We start from the raw sequence: 17,977 nt of genomic DNA on the forward strand, positions 1-17,977 counted from the left end.
CTTGGCTTTAAAAAAAAAAAAGACTGCCTTTCTCCTGTTATGTAATCGGCATTCCAAATACAGCAGTTAGCAAAGAACTGTCTTCAGTGTTTGCCCTCCCTAGACTGCTGTGCAGTTCAGCAAACTGCAAATTTGAGTTAATGCTTAGAGTTTTTATGTTACTACTCTATGGTCTTGTCTGAGTTGGTGGACCCTGTGACCTTCGAATGTCTTCAGAATAGTGGGTGAGCATCTCCACATGCTTCCACAGCTTGAGTTCCTCTGAGTCATGTTCTTCCCCTCTTCCCTGTATTTCCTGAAATACTGTAGCACTCCCATATGGGTGTCATGTGTAAATTGTTTTCCCTCTCTCTTCTAGCTATACCCAAGAATTAAACCAAGACAGAGGAGCTTGGCGTGAAACTCTCCAGAATTTTAGTTAATGAAGAATTAATAACCTAGAAGAAACACTACGATTGTTTTGGCACAAATTTCACAAGACTTTAATAATACTGTACCTTGAAAGCAATGAAGAATGTGCTCTGGAGGAAAATGAAGGATTGAAGAAGTCACTGTTGGTGGAGAACACGTAGCAGGGGGATTTGAGCTGTTAAGTCAGCAAACTGCGCTGTTCTGGCTGGAGTGCTCCATGCAGCGCTAGAAAGATGAGTAATGCAGATCCTGTTTTCTCCAAAAAACTGGGACCATTTTCTGGGCTGTGGAGAGGCAGCTTCCTGCCCTTCTTAGTGTGTATTTGGTACTGCCCTGTACCAGTCTCCTGCCAGCTAGGACCAGTGCCATCTGGCACCATCTCTGGTTGTCCCCAACACCAGCAGGCTTTCAAGCTCATGGCTGATGGTGCCAAACTCTTGTGTATTGTCAGCAAAGAACTGCTAGCTGCTTCTCAGTGAGCAATAACTTTATTATATGAGTTTTTGTAGCATTTTAAGAATTAAATGCATATATTTGAAATTCTGAAACTAAGCTATACTACCTAATCTAAATTAGATTTAGAATCTCGTTTTTAGACTGAATTTGAATCTATATTTATTGTCTTTTTGTATCATGGAAATTAGAGATTTGTTATAGATTTACCCATATTTGTCAAGATAATAACTGACATTAAAAACAATTGTAATAAAATTAAACTTTGTGACTCTAAGCCATTTTTTTCACATTTGATGTCAAAAACAGCTTTGTCTGAAGGTCATGAGCCATTGGGATATCTCTTACACGGCTGAAAAAGAATGAACTTGTTGGTGTAAATATATGTATTGTGTGAGAGTTCCTTCCCGGTCATGTGATTAACAATTATTTCTTCTATTGCAGAAATTCTGCTTTACATTCTTGAGTCTGGGTAGTTAAAAGAACTAATTTTTATTTTTAGCTTTTATTTTTTTAATTTGGGAGTGGGGTGCTCATGGAGGCCAGAAGATGGTATCAGATCCCTTGGGCCTGGAGTTACAGGCGTTCGTGAACCACCTGATGAGAGTGCTGGGATCTGTACTCCGGTCTTCTGGTAGAACAGTAAGCACTCTTATTGCTGAGCCAGCTCTCCAGCCCCTAATTAAGAGTGTGGAGACCATAGTGATAAGAAGCCTACTTGGACCTGTGACCTCCGATAGACTGTTTTAATGTCTTCATTTTTCCACATTCTTCATAAAGTTATATAGTGTATATTGATTTTTATTAATGTGCTACCAAGATCATGAATTGTTTTAGAACCCATTTTGCTTAGCAGAACTATAACTTAACAGAAGATACAAACGGAAAACCAGTGGATCTTTTTTTCTAGACATTTTTTAAGAGTAGCTTAATTCTAACAAAGTGGATGAAATACAGAATTCCTTTTAGATTAATGGAGAAGGAATGACAACATGAATTAAGCAGTGGAAAAGTCACACCGCAGGCAAAATGGTCTCCCTTCCTGTTAGTCAGATCTGGCAGTGATGTAGGCACTGGAGGACTTTTCAGATGAAGTTTACTGATCAGCTAACACAATAGAGCGATTAGCTTGGATTATCCAGGAGGGCTGAGTGTAATCACATGAGCCTTTCAAAAGCAGAAGGGAAAGACGAGAGCCCTGGACAGCAAGACCTTGGGGTCTTTGGAGATGAAAGGGATCATGAGCCAGGAAATGTGGAATCTGAGAAAAAAATCCTGACTGAAAGCCAGCAAAGAAAATGGGACCCGAGTACATCCCACCAGGCAAGTGGCTCTGTCTGGAGCTGAATCTTTCCCCATCTGCAAGAGGACTGCACTGAAGAGACTGCTATTGGATCCAGTGTCTATTCAGCTGTGAGATCACGGTATTTTTTAAGTAAGTAAATTTGTACTAAGTGTTACAATAGTAGGAGAAGGAAACAAATACATGGATTCTAGAGTGAGACCAGTCAGTTTTAAGACCTTGTCAAGACAGTTGACCTCCATGAGACTTGTTCTCATATGCATGTAGTGAAAAGGCCACCGATTCTCTACACTTCGTTTTTGTTGAGAAACCATGTTAAGTGCTGTATAATAAGCTAAAGAACTATGCAAGTCTATGAAGTGGGAAGATGAGCACATTAGGAAAGGGACCGTGATGGTCTGTTTCATATTCCTTCATCTTACACATAGAACACCACTGGTTTTTATTCTCCCTTTGTTGTTTCTACTTGTTTTATTATTAAAGTATAATATCAAAGTGTAGGAAAGGTTAGAAGGCAGGGAACACCTGGAGGCACTATTGGGCGTATGTTTTTGTAGTCGTGTCTCTTCCATAATTGAAAGCATACTGAAAGAAGTATATTCTGTTTTATGCTTGATGTTGCATAAGTATTAAGATTTAGTGGCTATCTAATAATCTCATAATTTATCAGACCATTTAGCGTTGATCGTGTGGCTGTTTTCGATTTCCGTAGGTTTCGGTTGTCATAGCCTAACAGCAGAATTCGTAGAAGAATGAAACTCTAGACAGTAGGCCGTGCTCAGTGGAGGACTGTGTAAACTTTGCTCAGATTCCATAGGCAGTAGAGCCATGGTGGGAAGTGTCAGGGAGTGTGTGATGACTAATCTTTGTGTGAACTTGACACGCCTAAGAAGGGGGAACCTCAGTTGAAGAATTGCCTCCATCAGATTGGCCTGTGCCCAGGCCACTGTGGGTGGTACCATCCCTAGAGAGGTGGTACCATCCCTAGAGAGGTGGGCCTGCATAGGAGGCTGGGAGTGAGGCAGTAAGCAGTGCCTCTGCAAGCTCCTGCCTTGGTTCCTGCCCTGGTGTCCCTCGATGATTGACTGTAGCCATGGTGGGAAGTGTCAGGGAGTGTGTGATGACTAATCTTTGTGTGAACTTGACACGCCTAAGAAGGGGGAACCTCAGTTGAAGAATTGCCTCCATCAGATTGGCCTGTGCTTGTCTGTGGGGTGTTTTCTTGATTTCTAATTGATGTAGGCGGGCCCAGGCCACTGTGGGTGGTACCATCCCTAGAGAGGTGGGCCTGCACATAGGAGGCTGGGAGTGAGGCAGTAAGCAGTGCCTTTGCAAGCTCCTGCCTTGGTTCCTGCCCTGGTGTCCCTCGATGATTGACTGTAAAGTTTAAGATTAAATAAACCATTTTCTCCCCACATTGTTTCTGGTTATGGAGTTCATCACAGCAGCAGAAAGCAAACTAGGTTAGGGGGTCATGTGAAAGGAGTCAGTTGGCAAAAGAAACAGACAAGGAAGCTAGGGGGATACAGACTCAAGCCAGAGGAAATAGTGAATGGAGTAAAGGCAGCAGAGCCTCTAGGAGAGGAGGCCCCAACACGGTAGGTGTTTGTAGGAGTTGGCATGAGGGAGTAACTGACTGTAAGAAGCGGCCGTGTTAGAAGATGGGTGGTCTTAGCTAGATGGTACCAGAAAAAATGGAGAAGTGAAATGAGGAGCAAACAATTAGATCTAGTATAGACAGCTCCTTAGGACCCCTAACCCTGGGGAGGAGAGCCAGGATTTGGAGTATATGACTAGGATGCAGTCTGTGGGGCAAGAGCTGTGGAAAAAGTGGAGATGAGTGTGCCTAGTCCAGAAAGGGGTTAGATAGGCCTGGGGTTGCAATTCAGGATAAAGGTTCAGGGAAGGGGTGCAAAGTGCAGGTTAGGCCAGTTCCTGTGGGGTCAGAAAGTTTAGTTTATTTCCTCCTTGTTAAGTGGGCGCTGACTAGTTTTATATTATGTGGATGTTTGGTCCTTTTCCTCCATTTTCTTCATTCTTTTCTCTGTTTGCTTGATAAGCATTTACCTCTTTTCTTTTTTAAACTCTTCCACTGCAACAAAAATAACAAAGTTGCCAGCAAGATCAGCTGTCCAGATTAAAGTGCAGCTGGAGGGGCCTGGCTGCAGAGGGTCAACTAGTCAGGTCTGCAGTAACCCTGTGCCATTTGGGAATCAGACACCCTTCTGTCTTGTCTCTAGCTTAAAGCAGGACCCCATGCTTCCTCCCAGCCCTGAAGAGAGGAAGGCCACACCCCAGTGATTGGGGATTGCTTCACATTCAAGCTCTCCAGCCTCTTCCTGCCTTCCCATCCACTCAGCAAGCAGGAGCAGCACCAACTTCAATTGAGAAATTGATGTTAGAAAGACATGGTGGCTCACACCAGAGGTGTAATCTCTGCACTCCAGAGGTGATGCCAGGAAATAGAGGTTACGTTTGCTCATCAAATCATCTTATCTTTGTTATTATTTAAGTATCATCAGCAACAGCCCTACCCTAGGTTAGTGATTTATGGATTTTCTTGGCTCTCGTGCTGGGTCCCTCCCTATCCCAGTGGGGGCTGGCTTAAGTGACAGAGCTAGCAGGTAATACTGGAGACTTCTGAGAGGCACATGATCTTTGTGCCTTAAAGGAGACCGACAGGCAGTTGAAATCAGAGCTGCCCTTTATGGTTAAATGAGCAGAACTTCTGAACTATAGTTTTTAAACATTGTAGTCTACATATTAATTATAGGCAAGATACCTCCATATGTGAATTTACAGAGGTTATAGAGGTAGCTGACCTGTTCAAAGCAGAAACCAGCTGTAACTGTGCTCATAAACTCTTCCACAGGGGCCACCCTCCAGGAATAAAGGCGAGGCGTGGTCTGACTGCATTGGCAACTCTTTATTAACAGTACATTTGGAAGGAGATAAGGCAACAAGGCGATATTTTTATAATGTTGCTAAGGTTTCCCAAGATCAAGCCAGGAAGCCAGCTCAAGTTGTTTCAAGACCTGACCTCTTTCCTTGCCAGCTGTAGGCACAATCCCCAGGGGTGGTGTGGGACATAGCTCTGAGGTAGCCAACAGCTTGTTTTGCCCTTTATCATGACCATTTTGCAGACTGGACACCTGGTTTTGGTGTCCTGCTTCAGTTGGTCAGGAGTCAAGTCCCCTTACCACGTGGTGACTTAAGTGTGTAAGGCCAAGTAAGGCCAAGGACTTGAGTTTAAAAGTGATTTACTGTTAATATTGCATTAAACCCATCTCTTGTTAGAACCAAATGAGGCAAGCATGTTTTCTTGCCTGAACTTTTTTCTTTTTTTTCGATAAGGTCTTGCCAGGTAGCCCAGGTTGGCCTCTGTCTCAGCCTCCCAAATACAGGGACACACCCCCACCCCTGGCCCCTAGACTCTTTAGACTACTTTTCTATACATATTCCCCAGTTTGCTTCAGGCAGGTAGCAATTCCTGAGCTGCTGTAGCAGATGTCACCACTGTGTTTTAAAATTTAAAATTGCTTTAAATATTCCCAGCAAGGCTTTGTGTGTGGCCTTAGAGACCAATTTACTGTTTGCTTAGCTGGTCAATAGTTCTGCCTTCCTTCCTGCTTTAATATTGCTATGAACGGGAAAATGTGTAAAAGTAAAAAGTGTATACTATTTACAGACTCAAAGCTTTTTTGGAGCTTATTAAGGGTTAAGCGATTCATTTGCACTTAGTTTAATGATACCCAAATCTTATATGTGAAAGTTCCGCTATCTCAGACGGTATTATTTTTCAGGTTTAATAATCCATTTAAGTAAATGTTCTCATAAGTTCAAGGTCCAGATACAAAGTGTTCAAAAGTTCAGGCACTGACTGATTTTCTTTCATGAGAAGTCCTTGGGCAGATCAGTTGTAACTTCAGAGTACTGAAAAGCAGAGCCACTGTGGGAAGAAAGAAGACTCATTTTAGGGACTGCTGTTAAAATGAAAGGCTATATAAGCACCTTTGGATTATTCTGGAAAGTTGTTGTGCCAGAAAGCTTACTCAAGGATAAGATATCAGTGTTCTAATAGTGGGTTTTTTTGTTTGTTTGTTTTTGTTTTTGTTTTTTTCTACCTAACTTCTGGAGTCCAGCTTTTTACAGGTCAGAGGTCTGTGTGATTTGAACCAGGTAGTCACTGCAAGGTTAACTGAATACACAAAGGGAGAAATTAAAACACATATGAACTAGTGTTTTCACACCTCTGTCTCAGCGTATCACATCAGAAGTTAGTCTGGAGTGTGGACATCCAGAATCCACTGGGGTTCATTCAACCTTGGTTCTATACTAGAGTGATGTGGGAAATTTCAATCAGATTCTGATTGAATCGGCTTGGAATACGCCCAGTCATCAGAACTTCCCAAAAAGCCCTCCTGGGAGATGGAACCCATAACTAAAGTTGAAGATCACTTCAACACGAAGCGGGAGAGGGGTTTTTAGACCCCTCCTTGGCAAAACCTAAGGGAGCTTTAGGAGCCGGTGGGGGTGTGAGTGAAAGCCAGTGGATGAAAGATGTTTCTTGGGAATTAAGAAGGGGCTGGTCTGGGAAGGCAGGCCAGCATGGGTGGGCAGGGAGTGGGGGTGAGGGAATGAGTTGGATACCCAGCGGGAAGATAAAAGGCTAGAGTTCCCAGAATCTAGCATGACGTTTCATGCCACAGTTCTATTGACTTGCCTTCAAATTGCTATCTCAGAAAGAATAATACAGATAGCTGTAAGCAACTAGTGTTTGTAACTAGCTAAACTACTTCCAGTTAGATAAGGGTACTTTATAATGTTTAATAGTAAATTGAATAGTGAATTGGCTTCCTCCAGAGTTCAGAATTCAAGGGAAAAAGTTGCTGGTCCCTTAGCCCTGCCCTCCTTGCCTTTTGGCTCCTTTGTGTCACATGGAAGAGCAGGGATGACTGCTGTTGCTATCCAACACTGCATCCTTCTTTGCCTCTGCCCTGCCAGGCTCTGTCACCAACTGGAGTCATGTGGCCATGGATGTAAAGCATGCTGCTTTTATCCTTTTCTTCAGTGCGGGCACTCGAACTTAGGGCTTTGTGTGTGCTAGGCAAGCACTCACTACTGAGCTGTGTCCCCAGCTGCTGCTGTGAATGTGATCTGTCAGCAGGATGACAAAAGAACTTTCTGTGCTTTACTTTGGTGAAGTTGGCATACCAACTGAATTTGTATTAATCATTTGACATGGGTGTTGCTGATATTGAGACACGTGGATGTATAATGACAAACGGAAACGTATTTATAGTTATTAGTTTCATTTTAAAGGGATCAGAAAGTAAAGAACTTTTCTCAGCTAATTCTTTAAGTAGATCTGACCTGGGAAGGCAGATCTTTCCAAAACTCAACTTGAATTTCACCCAAAAGGTTTCTTTCCATAAGCCCTTTCTGGCGAACACTAATCAGCAGTTCTCTCTAAGCCCTCTGGTATCCATCCTGCCATCTTAGTTTAACCTGGTGCTGTGCTGTAATCAAAGTTCATGGGAAGAGGGAGCCAAGTGTGTTTTCCTGGATTTGAGAAGATCAACAGTTTGGAATTCAAAGTGCATCATGGGACTTTACAACCACTTATAGGCCTATCCCCAGAAGATCAGAAAAAAAATCAAAGCAAGACTTAAAAAAGCAGGCCACCCAAGGAGCAACATTCTGACTCCCACAGGAGCTGGGCTTCATGGGAGCTGCAAACTTACAGAGATAAGGTCGAGCTGTATCGTCCCAGTGTTCTCGGGATCCAGTTGCTTGAATATCTCTGTGGAGGGTAGAGAAAGGAAAAGCAGGTGTCAAAAACGAAGGAGCAAAAATGCAGATACCCCAGTTTGGCTGCTGATTTCTTTGGATGCCACAAGTTTCTATTCCTTCTCTCTTCCTCTCAAATTAATGAAAGAAGGAATTTCATTCCCAACTTGCAGACCAATAGGTCTGATGACTACACCCATGGTCAAAGACAAGGGAGGCCTTAACAGTGGGTGAACTGAATGGAAAGAGCCACGTACTGAATAGTATTTCTAGCCGAACCAAACACCGAACAAAATTATTAAAATCGATGGTCAGCTGGTCGTCTGCAAACCGGGCAACGATGACTTGGTGAAGTTGACAGGGCAGCTTGAAACCTAAAGGTAAGTGAACAAACAACTGCCAGTTGAGTACCAGACCCTGCTGCTTAGTTCTGCTGAGTAGCAGGCTGGCCCGCCACCTAGCTCTACTGAGCATGAGGCCCCACCTCCCAGGCACTGGAATGGATGTAACACTTTAAATTACACCTATACTTGCTTTTGTCTCTGGGCTGAGTGGCTGGTTTAATTTCACAATGCCAATCCCTTCTGGTGTTCCTCTGTCTCCAAACTGGTCACTGTTACCTTGCCTGTTTCCTCACTAACAAGGAAAGCATTCCTTAAGCCTATTCTTTTTCTATGGTCATGGTGCCCTAAATTGAAAAACATGCTCCAATCTTTTGTTTAGTTAGTCCTAAATCATTTTGGAGATTAGTTTCTTCCCAGATATAGGTGACAGAAATTGTTGTGGTAAGCTAAAATGAATTCTCCCCTTGTGAGCAGAAGAGGCATTTATGAGCCCATGGCTGTCTAGTGTGAAGACTACATTTCCCAGCTTCCCCTGCAGCCATCTGAGCACTGTGAGCAAGTTCTGGCCAATAGAATGTATGAGTAGAAGTGATGGGTATGTCTTTAAGAAAAGGACCCTGTTTTAGTTTGCTTTCTATTACTGTAGAAAACACTGACCAAAACTTGGGGAGGAACCAGTTTATTTTGGTTACAGCTCACAGTCCACTAGGGGTGGCACTGCCACAGTTGAGTGCCCCACACCACTCAACAATCAAGAAAATGCTCCGCAGACATGGCCACAGGTCAATCCAGTGGAGGAAATTCCTCAGTTGAGATTCCCTCTACCCAGGTATGTCAGGTTGACAACTGAAGCTGTCTAGCACAGAGCCTGCCTTCTATGGATCTGCTGACAGCACGTGATGGTGGTAACCCCTTGTCCCAGGTCCCCAGGCAGTAGTAAAGCAACATGGTAGGAGAAGCCTGGAGTGCCAACAGGAGGCAGTGTCAGGTTGACAACTGAAGCTGTCTAGCACAGAGCCTGCTTTCTATGGATCTGCTGACAGCACGTGATGGTGGTAACCCCTTGTCCCAGGTCCCCAGGCAGTAGTAAAGCAACATGGTAGGAGAAGCCTGGAGTGCCAACAGGAGGCACCATCTCAGCCTGGGTTGCTTAAGAAGATGTATCCTATGTAAACCATTGTTATTTGGGTCTCACTCTGTCAGATTTGTCCACAAAGCAAACCAATCTTTCTGCTCATCTTTGCCGAGCTCACATCCTATTGACTGATACCTAATTCTGGTGAGGTTTTCCTGAAGGGCTGAGCTGAGACGGTTTCTACCAAGTCAACTCTGCACTCTGCAGCACAAAGGAGTGTGAGGAGTACGGGGAGATGCTGCCTCAGGAGATGCTGGCTTTGCCAGCTTGCCCTGCCAGCTTCCTCCAAATGAAACTTGGATTCGGGAGGGCACAAGGAAGGGCCTTTGGGACTGCATTTAATTTGACCAGTTAGTTGTTTTGTTTTGTTTTTTTGTATGTTTGTACTAAGACTCGTAGCTGCTTTATGTCCGTGAAAACTACCAATGAAATTTTGGTGTTTTTCTTTGTTGGCTGGTTTGTTTAACTTTTTGTGGTGCTGGGAATGGAACTCAGTGTCACACGCATGCTAGGCAAGAGCTCTCTACATCTCTAAATCCTCTAACAAGGTGTTATACTGTATGGTCTAGAATAAGTGTTCAACATTGTACAGACAGAGGAACAAGAGGAGCTGGGGGATGAAGAGCTACCTGCTTCTTCCAGCGCCTTCCGCATCTCATAGGAATTCATGGTTCCTGACCTGTCAACGTCGATTTCCCGGTAAATTTTCTGGAATATGTAAAATCATTAGAACCATGATCCAAAGCAGAACAGGTGGCGTTACCTCTGGGGTATGTGCTGAGTGGGGGTGGAATTAGGAGGTCAGAAGGCATTCGGTCCCCTGGAACTGGAGTTATGGACGGTTTTTAGCTGCCACGTGGGTTTTGGGAATCAAACCTGGGTCCTCTGCAAGAGCAGTCAGTGCTCTTAACTGCTGAGCTATCTCTCCAGTTCCCCGTAGTTTCATCTTCGGTCTCATGTAGCCTGGGCTGGCCTCAAACTTAGTATGTAGCTGAGGATGACCTTGATTTCCTGATCCTCATGCCACCACTTCCCAAATGCTGAGATTACAGGTGTAATTACAATAAACAGAATAGATACCTCTTGGTATGATGAGGAAAATAATGATATAAATCATCTGAGTTGTATCATGATATCATAAAGCAAGGTGCTAATAGAGATATAAGTAATTTAACTTATAGTATATTATACAAAATAACCCTCTCTGTGTATCTCTCTCTCTTTTTTCTTTCTCTTCCTGCTGATTAAGGGTGCTGCAGGGGCCCCAGATCTTGATAAAAGTTTGTTATAGGATGATATCAGAGGGCTTCAGATGGCTGGGTCCATGCCGTATGCTTTAAGAATTATTTGGAGTATTTCTTTTTAATTTATTTTTATTGTATGTGTGTGTTTTACCTACATGTATGTAATTATACCTGTGTTGTACAATGCTCGAAGAGTCCAGAAGAAGGTGTCAGATCCCTTGGAACTGGAGTTATGAATGGTTGTTAGCTAACATGTGAGTGCTGGGAACCCATCCTCTACAGGAGTAGCCAGTGCTCATAACTGCTGAGCCATCTCTCCAGCCCCTATCTGGAGTATTTCTAAGAGGCCTCTTGTGAAGAGAGTGACATCATAGGTGCATACCCTGAGGCCAATAGATAAAATGTCACAGAAGCTTGGATTGTCCTTTACCATCACTGAACACCAGAAATGGGGGTGTGATTAGTCCACTTTAGGGACAGGTGGGTGGCCCAGGAGCAAACTAGAACAAAGAGAAAGAATGCTTATATATGCAGACCCTTAACTATGGATCTAGGAGAATTTTGTTTTCAGGGTCTTGCTGTGTGGCACAGGTTGGCCTCAACTTGAAATCTTCCTGCCTCAGCTACACCAAGGGCCAGAATTAACAAGCATTAAGCACCATGCTCAGCTTTAGATGAGGCAGGTAACAGAAAACTGTCATCCAAGGAGCAACCGAGACTACTCTGGGCAGAGCCGTGGGTATACTGTCAGAGCTTTCTGGCACCAGACTGACAAGCTGGTTGCCTGCACTCTAAGTCTATGTAGGTGCACGCAAGGTAACATCTCACTTTCCTTCATCTGAGGGTTCTGTCTTCCCTAGCAAGGGAGGTCAGTGTGGGCCACAGTCCTATAGCAGCCACACAGGCTGTTCAGAAGGAGGTAGTAATGTACTGGAACTCTGTGGTGTGACACCCTAACTCTGCAGTCTCCGTTTTCTGGAGCTTGTCAAAGGATACATCCAGCATGTCCACCATAATTTTGCAGGTCTCAATGCTGAAGCCATCTGACTTGATATCTTGGCCTAAAAGACAAAATAAGCATGACAGAAGAATCTTCCAGAGCAATGAGTATAACAGAACTCTACAGACAGAAGGATCCTTTCTCTGTCCGCCACTACAACAGCCACTTGATTACTTTAAACAGCCACATGTGGTTATAGACTGTCATGATGAGACAGCAAAAAGGATGTCACATTTGCTTGATCTCTCTGAATAACTGCCACAGACAAATGGTTTTAATGCAAGCTTTAAAAATAAGTAGGGGCTGGAGAGATGGCTCAACAGTTAGGAGCACTGGCTGCTCTTGCAGAGGACCTAGGTTCGGTTCCCAGCACCCACATAGCGGCTAACAACCATCCGTAACTCCAGTTCCAGAGGATCTGACACCTTCTTCTGGCCTCTGTGGACATTATACAACACAGGCGGACTTACATACATGTAGGCAATACATTCATACACATAAAATAAATAATATTTTTTAAGTAAAAGAATGAAAATGACTATTTTTTTTTTCCTTTGAGACAGGGCCTTGCCATTTAGCCCAGGCAAGCTTCAAACTCCCAATTCTTCTGCCTCACACATGCTGGGATTATAGACGTGTGCTACCACACCTAGTTATGACTAAGCCTTTTAATACTTACAGGGTAGAAAACTGCATGTGGTTACAAGCAGCCAGAGGGCACAAGCATTTGTTGTAGGCTGTGACCAGTGAGAGGAAGATAGATGCTTCGCCTGTCCACCTGAAGGTCATTATAAACTGTCTGTGTCCCAGCTGACTGGGAAATCTGAGAGCCTAGAATCTCTCCAGGAGCCACTGTGTTTTATTAGGTGGTTGGCAGGTGGAATGAGACCCTTGACACATACCCCTCGGACTTTACGAGGAACAACTCTATGTGTGTATGTATAATGATGATGTGTGTGCTTGCATGAGTATGTTTATGCGTGTGCATATGGGTGGGGGTGTGCCATGGCATGTGTACAGAGGGGAGAGGACAGTCTTGGGTACTGGTCCTCACCTTCCACCTTGAAGACAGGGTCTTTTTGTTGTTAGCTCTTGTGTTAGCTCCAGATTGGCCTGCAAGCCTCTGGGTATTCCCCATCTCACTATAGGAGCACAGTGGCTCCTGGATAGATTCTAGGCTTTCAGATTTCCTAATAAGCCAGGACACAGGCATGATCTTTCTTAGGTTCTGGGGATTTAAACTCAGGTCCTCATGCTTCTGTAGCAAGAGCTTTACCCATAGAGCCATCACCTTGTCCATAAGGAGCAACCCTTTTGGTGATGTCTTTGTAGAATATTTTGACCTAGATTGTCTTCTCGACTGTGGGCTTGGGACTATGTGGAGACCCTGGGGCAGAAGTCTGGAATTACCAGGCAGGGAGGGAGGGGCCTGAGCTCAGAGGCACATGCCTAGCACATGCTTTCCTACAGCCAGGAGCAGGCTGGACCAAGCATGGCTTGGCTCTTCCTGAACTTCAGCTGCGCAGGACAATAAGACATTGTCTCCTGTGTGCGGTATAGCCACACATCTGAGGAGCCCTGTGACCAGCCTTGTGCCAGGCAGCTACAGGCCGAACACCATTCCCTTGTCCTAGAGGAGGGAGCATATGGCCGAGCACAGCCCTGGGGAAGCCTTGCATTGGCCTGCCTGGACACTAACTGCCCATCCTGACTCTGCTGGCAGAGTGCTCTGTGAGTCGCAGACACTCTCCTACAGCTGTCGTTCAGGGACCACAGGCTGCGATCTGCAGTTTCTCATCTCTGGGAGCTGCACACACAAGGTACAGAAGACTCCACTGGCCTTGGACTCTTCTTTGACTCTGAAATGAGGACTGACTTTCATCTTGAGGGATCAGATGAGAGGCTGGCATCAGAGGGAATGGAAACCCCTGACATCCATGGAACTTACCATGATGACCCCCACAGCGGATGTTTGAGATGTCACAAAGTGTGTATTTGTTTTTTTCTCATCCAGGTTTATAACTTCAGACATTCACACTAACCTCTCTGCTATTTTATCAAAAGCAGCATGATGTGTAATTCTTAGGGGGGGAAATGTACATTTCCTCCTCCTTCCCTAGTGGTGACCACCAATAAGGGAATTGATCATTAGTCTTTTGGTATTTTTTGTTTAAGAAACAGCTAAAAGATGGGGCATGATGGTACATGCCTAAACTCCAAGAATGTGTGAGGCAGAAGCTGGCAGATTTCTGTGAATCTGAGGTCAGCCTGGTCTACATAGGAAGTTCCAGGTCAGCCAAGGCTACATAGTGAGACCCTGTCTTAGAAAAAGAAGAGGAGGAGGGGGAGGGGGAGGGGGAGGAGAGAGGAAGGGAGAGAGAGGAGGGGAGAGAGAGGAGGGGAGAGAGGAAAGAGAGAGAAAGTGGGAGAGAGGGAGGGGGAAGAAACAGCTTCAAGGCCATGCATGGTGGCTCACACCTGTAATTCCAGCACTCGGGAGGCTCAGGTAAAAGAATTGCTGAGAATTGAAGGCCAGCCTGAGCTACAGATTGAGTTTAAGGAGGCCATCCTAGGCTACAGGTATGAGGTCCTATCTCAAAACACACACACACACACACACACACACACACACACAATTAGTCACAAGCTGAAAAAGGCTTGTCATAACCTTGGTCTTACTTCATTATAAAGACTCCACCTATTTTTTGTCCATTTTTTAAAAAATGTGTGCATTGTGCTGGATAGCTTTAGTGTCAACTTGACACACCTGGGTTGAGGGAGCCTCAATTGGGGAATTTCCTCTATTGGACTGGCCTGTGGTCATGTCTGAGGGGCATCTTCTTGATGAGTGAAGTGGGAGAGCCCAGCCCACTGTGGGTGGTGCCACCCCTGGGCAGGTGGGCCTGTGTTGCATAAGAAAGCAGGCTGAGCAGGGGCCAGGGGACCACTCTAGTAAGCAGCATTCCTCCATGGCCTGTGCTCCAGCTCCTGCCTCCAGGTTCCTGCCCTGAGTTCCTACCTTGGGCTCCCAGATGAACTGTGACCCGGGATATGTAAGCTGAATAAACCCTTTCCTCCCCAAGTTGGTAGTGGTCAGAGTATTTTGTCACAGCAATGAAGAACAAACTAGGACACAATGTTTGGCTTACAAGTGTGTAAGTGCACCAGGTGCGTGCAATGCTTGCATAAGCCAGAGAGCATCAGATCCCCTGGAACTGAGGCTACAGATGTTGTTAGCTGTCATGTGGGCACCAGGAACTGTACCTGGGTCCTCTGCAAGAGTAGTCAGTGCTGTTAACCACTGAGACATCTCTCCAGCCCCAAACTTTGTCCATTCTTTATGGGAACCCCCCAACTTAGGCCAAGAACAGACATTTCCAGGGTGTAGAAATCCTTTGCTTGGCCCACTGGCTCAAGTGAAGTGACACTTCTCTCAGCAAAATCCTGACCAGATGAAGCTCATTTAAACTCAAGATGGGGAGTTGAGACTTCAAATATAAGATGGTGCATTATCTTCCTTCCAATGGCCAATCAGTGAGATGTCATCACTCAGTCTAGCAGGCAGAAAAGTCAAGAACTCAGGACTCTGGTGTCCATCATCTGGGTTTACTTAGCTTTTTCCTACCAATTAGTCATTATAACTTCCATTTATGGAGTGCAGGCTCTGTGCCAGGCAGGTTTTACATGTTACCTCATGAAATGATGTTCAACCACTGATGGGGGGAGGTCAAGATACTCATATTTTGCAGTTAAGGAAACAAGTAAGTCAGACAGTCTGTATAACTTGGTTTAGACCACAGAGCAAGTAGGTAGAAGGTGGATGTGATCCTTCATCTCCAGACCCTGGAAACTTTGTCCTCTCTTGTCACTTCAGAGTCTCCTCCAACCAAGTCTTCCCTGGTGCTGAGAGTGACACAGGCAATATTTACACAGGAAGCAGTGTGATGGTTTAGCCACAATAGCCAGTGTGTTTGCGAAGGGAGGATTCCCATGTTCCCTCATGTCTGCCAGGGGAGGAGCATGATGAGGGATTTGCAGAGGGGACACTTACGCTTGGCTAGAACTCTTCTCAAGATGGTCTGCAGCTCAAAGGCCGAGATCTCTGCATCCTGTGGGCACAGGACAAGAGCATCATTATGGGTGAACCAAGGTAGAGCAGACACACAATGGGCACTTTAGGTGGGATCTGTTCGCATTTCTAATGCCCCAGGTGGTATTGGTGCAGTGTCCCCAGCTCACAGTTCTGCCTTGTGTTTAGCAGTGTTTAAATGTATAGCATACGCTAGGTGGCGTTCAGTCACCACTTCTCTGCAGTAGGGAATATGCTCATATGTTTTCCCCAACCTGGTTCTCTCACCATTCCTCCCACCTGGCAGGCCTTTTTCATCCTTTACAACTCAAAGCTCAGGTATCCTGACACTGTGTAAGACCAGCTGCCTTTAAGCTGGCTCATCCCTTCCCTAGGATCATTATGCCAGGGCTCCCCAGAAGTGGCCCAGGTACCTCTGTTTACTTAGGCGCATTTGAGTAGCTTAAGGACAAGTCCCAGGGTATGTGTATGGAAGGGTGTGTGTGGGATTTGATCAGTGGAGGAAGTCTCTCTGAGGTCCCTTCCTTTGAGAGACTGGGCGGGAGGAGGCAGGTGAGGACGCAGAGCAAGCAACATCTGGTTAGCGCTTTGATGCGCCTGAGAAACAGAGGACAGACTTTGTGGTGACCCTGGAGAGAGCTAGATTCTTCCACGTAGCAGAGGAAGCCGACTTTGCTTTTGGAGTTGTTGGCTGAATAACTTTGTAGCGGACTTGGGATTATTCTAAGAACAGGAAGCCTAGCACTCTGGAGCATACTGTGCACACTCTAGAGAACTGGACCCTTCCAGCTCCCCCAAGTATGCTTAGGGGAGTCAAGATAACAGGAGAAATAAGTGGGCCAGGAATCCTAAGAAAGGGGGAAAAGAGGGAAGAACAAAGCCAGAGTGGGCCCTCAGAGAAGCCCTGGAAGCCTGCAGAGGGCTGAGAGGATGTGGGCCAGGGCTCTGAGCTGAGGTCCAAGCTACAACCAAGGTTCCTCTGCTTTCACTTGGTCTTTCCCCTTAAACTAAAGTCTCCTCAAGAATGATTGCTTTTCCTTGATGTCAGCAGAGCTTTGGGGATACCTACCTCCCCAGCCAGCTGAGCAAACAGCCTTCTGAACCCATCATCGATGTCCTCCTCATTGGCGTCAATCTGGAAGGGGAGGCACAAACAGGAAAGTGTATTAGAGCAGAGCATGACAGCAGGTGCCTTCTCCTTCCATAGCAGCTTCTCCTCCCCTTTCAGAATCTCCAATGTCTTCCTGTTCCTCAGGCCAGAGTCTAAGGACACTGACCTTGAGTGAAGGGCAGTGAAAAGAATTAAGATTCTTTTTTTTTTTCCCCCCCTGATACAAGATCTCATGTATTCCAGGTAGGCCTCAGAGTCCTTATGTAGTTGGGGAATGACCTTCAACTCCCAATTCTTCTGCCTCTGCCACCCAAGGGCTAAGATTACACGTATGTGCCACCATACTTGTCTTTTAAGATTTTTTTTTTTTAAACAGTCTCAAAGTGGTCTGGGCTGACCTTAAACTCACTATAAGCCAAGGATGGATTTGAACTCCTGATCCTCCTGCCTCCGCCTCTCAGATGTTGGGATTACAGGTGTTTACCAACATGCCCAGCTTTTTCTTTTTCTTTTTTTTTTTCATTTTAAGCACTTGAAAGGGAGTGTAAATGATGTGGGAAAGAGCTACCCTTTAATTTCTCTTAATTCCAAATGTCTTTAATATCCAACCAAAGTGGCTTTGTATGATCTACTTCTACAGGAACCTAGAGGTGGGAAGATAAGTGGATGTTCTGGAAGCATTCTGGCAATGGCTAGTGAGTAGAGCTCCTGAGGCCCTTGGAAACCATTCATTCTCCCACTGGTTGGTTACATGACAGTCACCAGGCTTCTAGTCCATTGTGGAGCCAACTCAGGGCCTCAGAGAAAAGGAGGGAGAAGACTTTCTCTAGTAAGGCCTTTAGACTTGGATTTAAGATTGGACCTAGGGTGAAATTCCTGAATTACATCTCTAAAAAAGCCCATCAGAATTTACCACTGAATCATTCATTCTCAGAATACTAGGAAACCTGAGCAATCTTATCATCCTGTGAATCCATTTTATAGATGATAAAAGTGAGGTCCAGCAAGGGCAGTGACTCAGCACTGCTCAGTGAGGCACTGGAGCTCTGTCCTTCCTCACAACCTCCTGTATGTGGACAAACTCTGCCTTAGAGAT

General features: G+C 45.1%; 3 protein-coding genes across 4 annotated transcripts in view; 1 reads left to right on the plus strand and 2 right to left on the minus strand.

Annotated features, from left to right (window-relative positions):
* The window catches only part of Tp53bp2 (tumor protein p53 binding protein 2), a 63,052-nt gene extending 61,935 nt beyond the window's left edge, over positions 1-1,117 (plus strand). Inside the window, exon 18 of the mRNA XM_008823741.3 lies at positions 359-1,117. Within this exon, the coding sequence (XP_008821963.2) occupies positions 359-400 (42 nt within the window). The 3' untranslated portion in view covers positions 401-1,117. The remainder of the gene's footprint in view (positions 1-358) is intronic.
* Positions 1,118-5,074: 3,957 nt separating this feature from the next.
* On the minus strand, positions 5,075-10,218 carry LOC115068563 (calpain-2 catalytic subunit-like). The gene is made up of 4 exons (XM_029558995.1): positions 10,066-10,218; positions 8,215-8,331; positions 7,912-7,970; positions 5,075-6,116 (listed from the first exon to the last, which is right to left on the minus strand). The coding sequence occupies exons 1-4, from the start codon at positions 10,103-10,105 to the stop codon at positions 6,093-6,095; spliced, it is 240 nt and encodes a 79-aa protein (XP_029414855.1). The 5' UTR covers positions 10,106-10,218; the 3' UTR covers positions 5,075-6,092.
* A 1,356-nt stretch (positions 10,219-11,574) lies between these two features.
* Positions 11,575-17,977, minus strand: part of Capn2 (calpain 2) — a 50,194-nt gene continuing 43,791 nt past the window's right edge. The window contains exons 14-16 of one of the 2 annotated variants that reach the window (XM_029558993.1): positions 16,840-16,905; positions 15,732-15,789; positions 11,575-11,741 (exon numbers count right to left, since the gene is read on the minus strand). In XM_029558993.1, coding sequence (XP_029414853.1) covers positions 11,590-11,741; positions 15,732-15,789; positions 16,840-16,905 — 276 coding nt within the window. In that variant the 3' untranslated portion in view covers positions 11,575-11,589. Of the gene's footprint in view, positions 11,742-15,265; positions 15,584-15,731; positions 15,790-16,839; positions 16,906-17,977 lie in introns of those variants that run through there. The other variant, XM_029558994.1, reaches the window with a different exon arrangement.

Source organism: Nannospalax galili, unplaced genomic scaffold (assembly GCF_000622305.1).
Source record: "Nannospalax galili isolate Female #2095 unplaced genomic scaffold, S.galili_v1.0 scaffold368, whole genome shotgun sequence".
In the NCBI taxonomy this organism is placed as follows: domain Eukaryota; kingdom Metazoa; phylum Chordata; class Mammalia; order Rodentia; family Spalacidae; genus Nannospalax; species Nannospalax galili.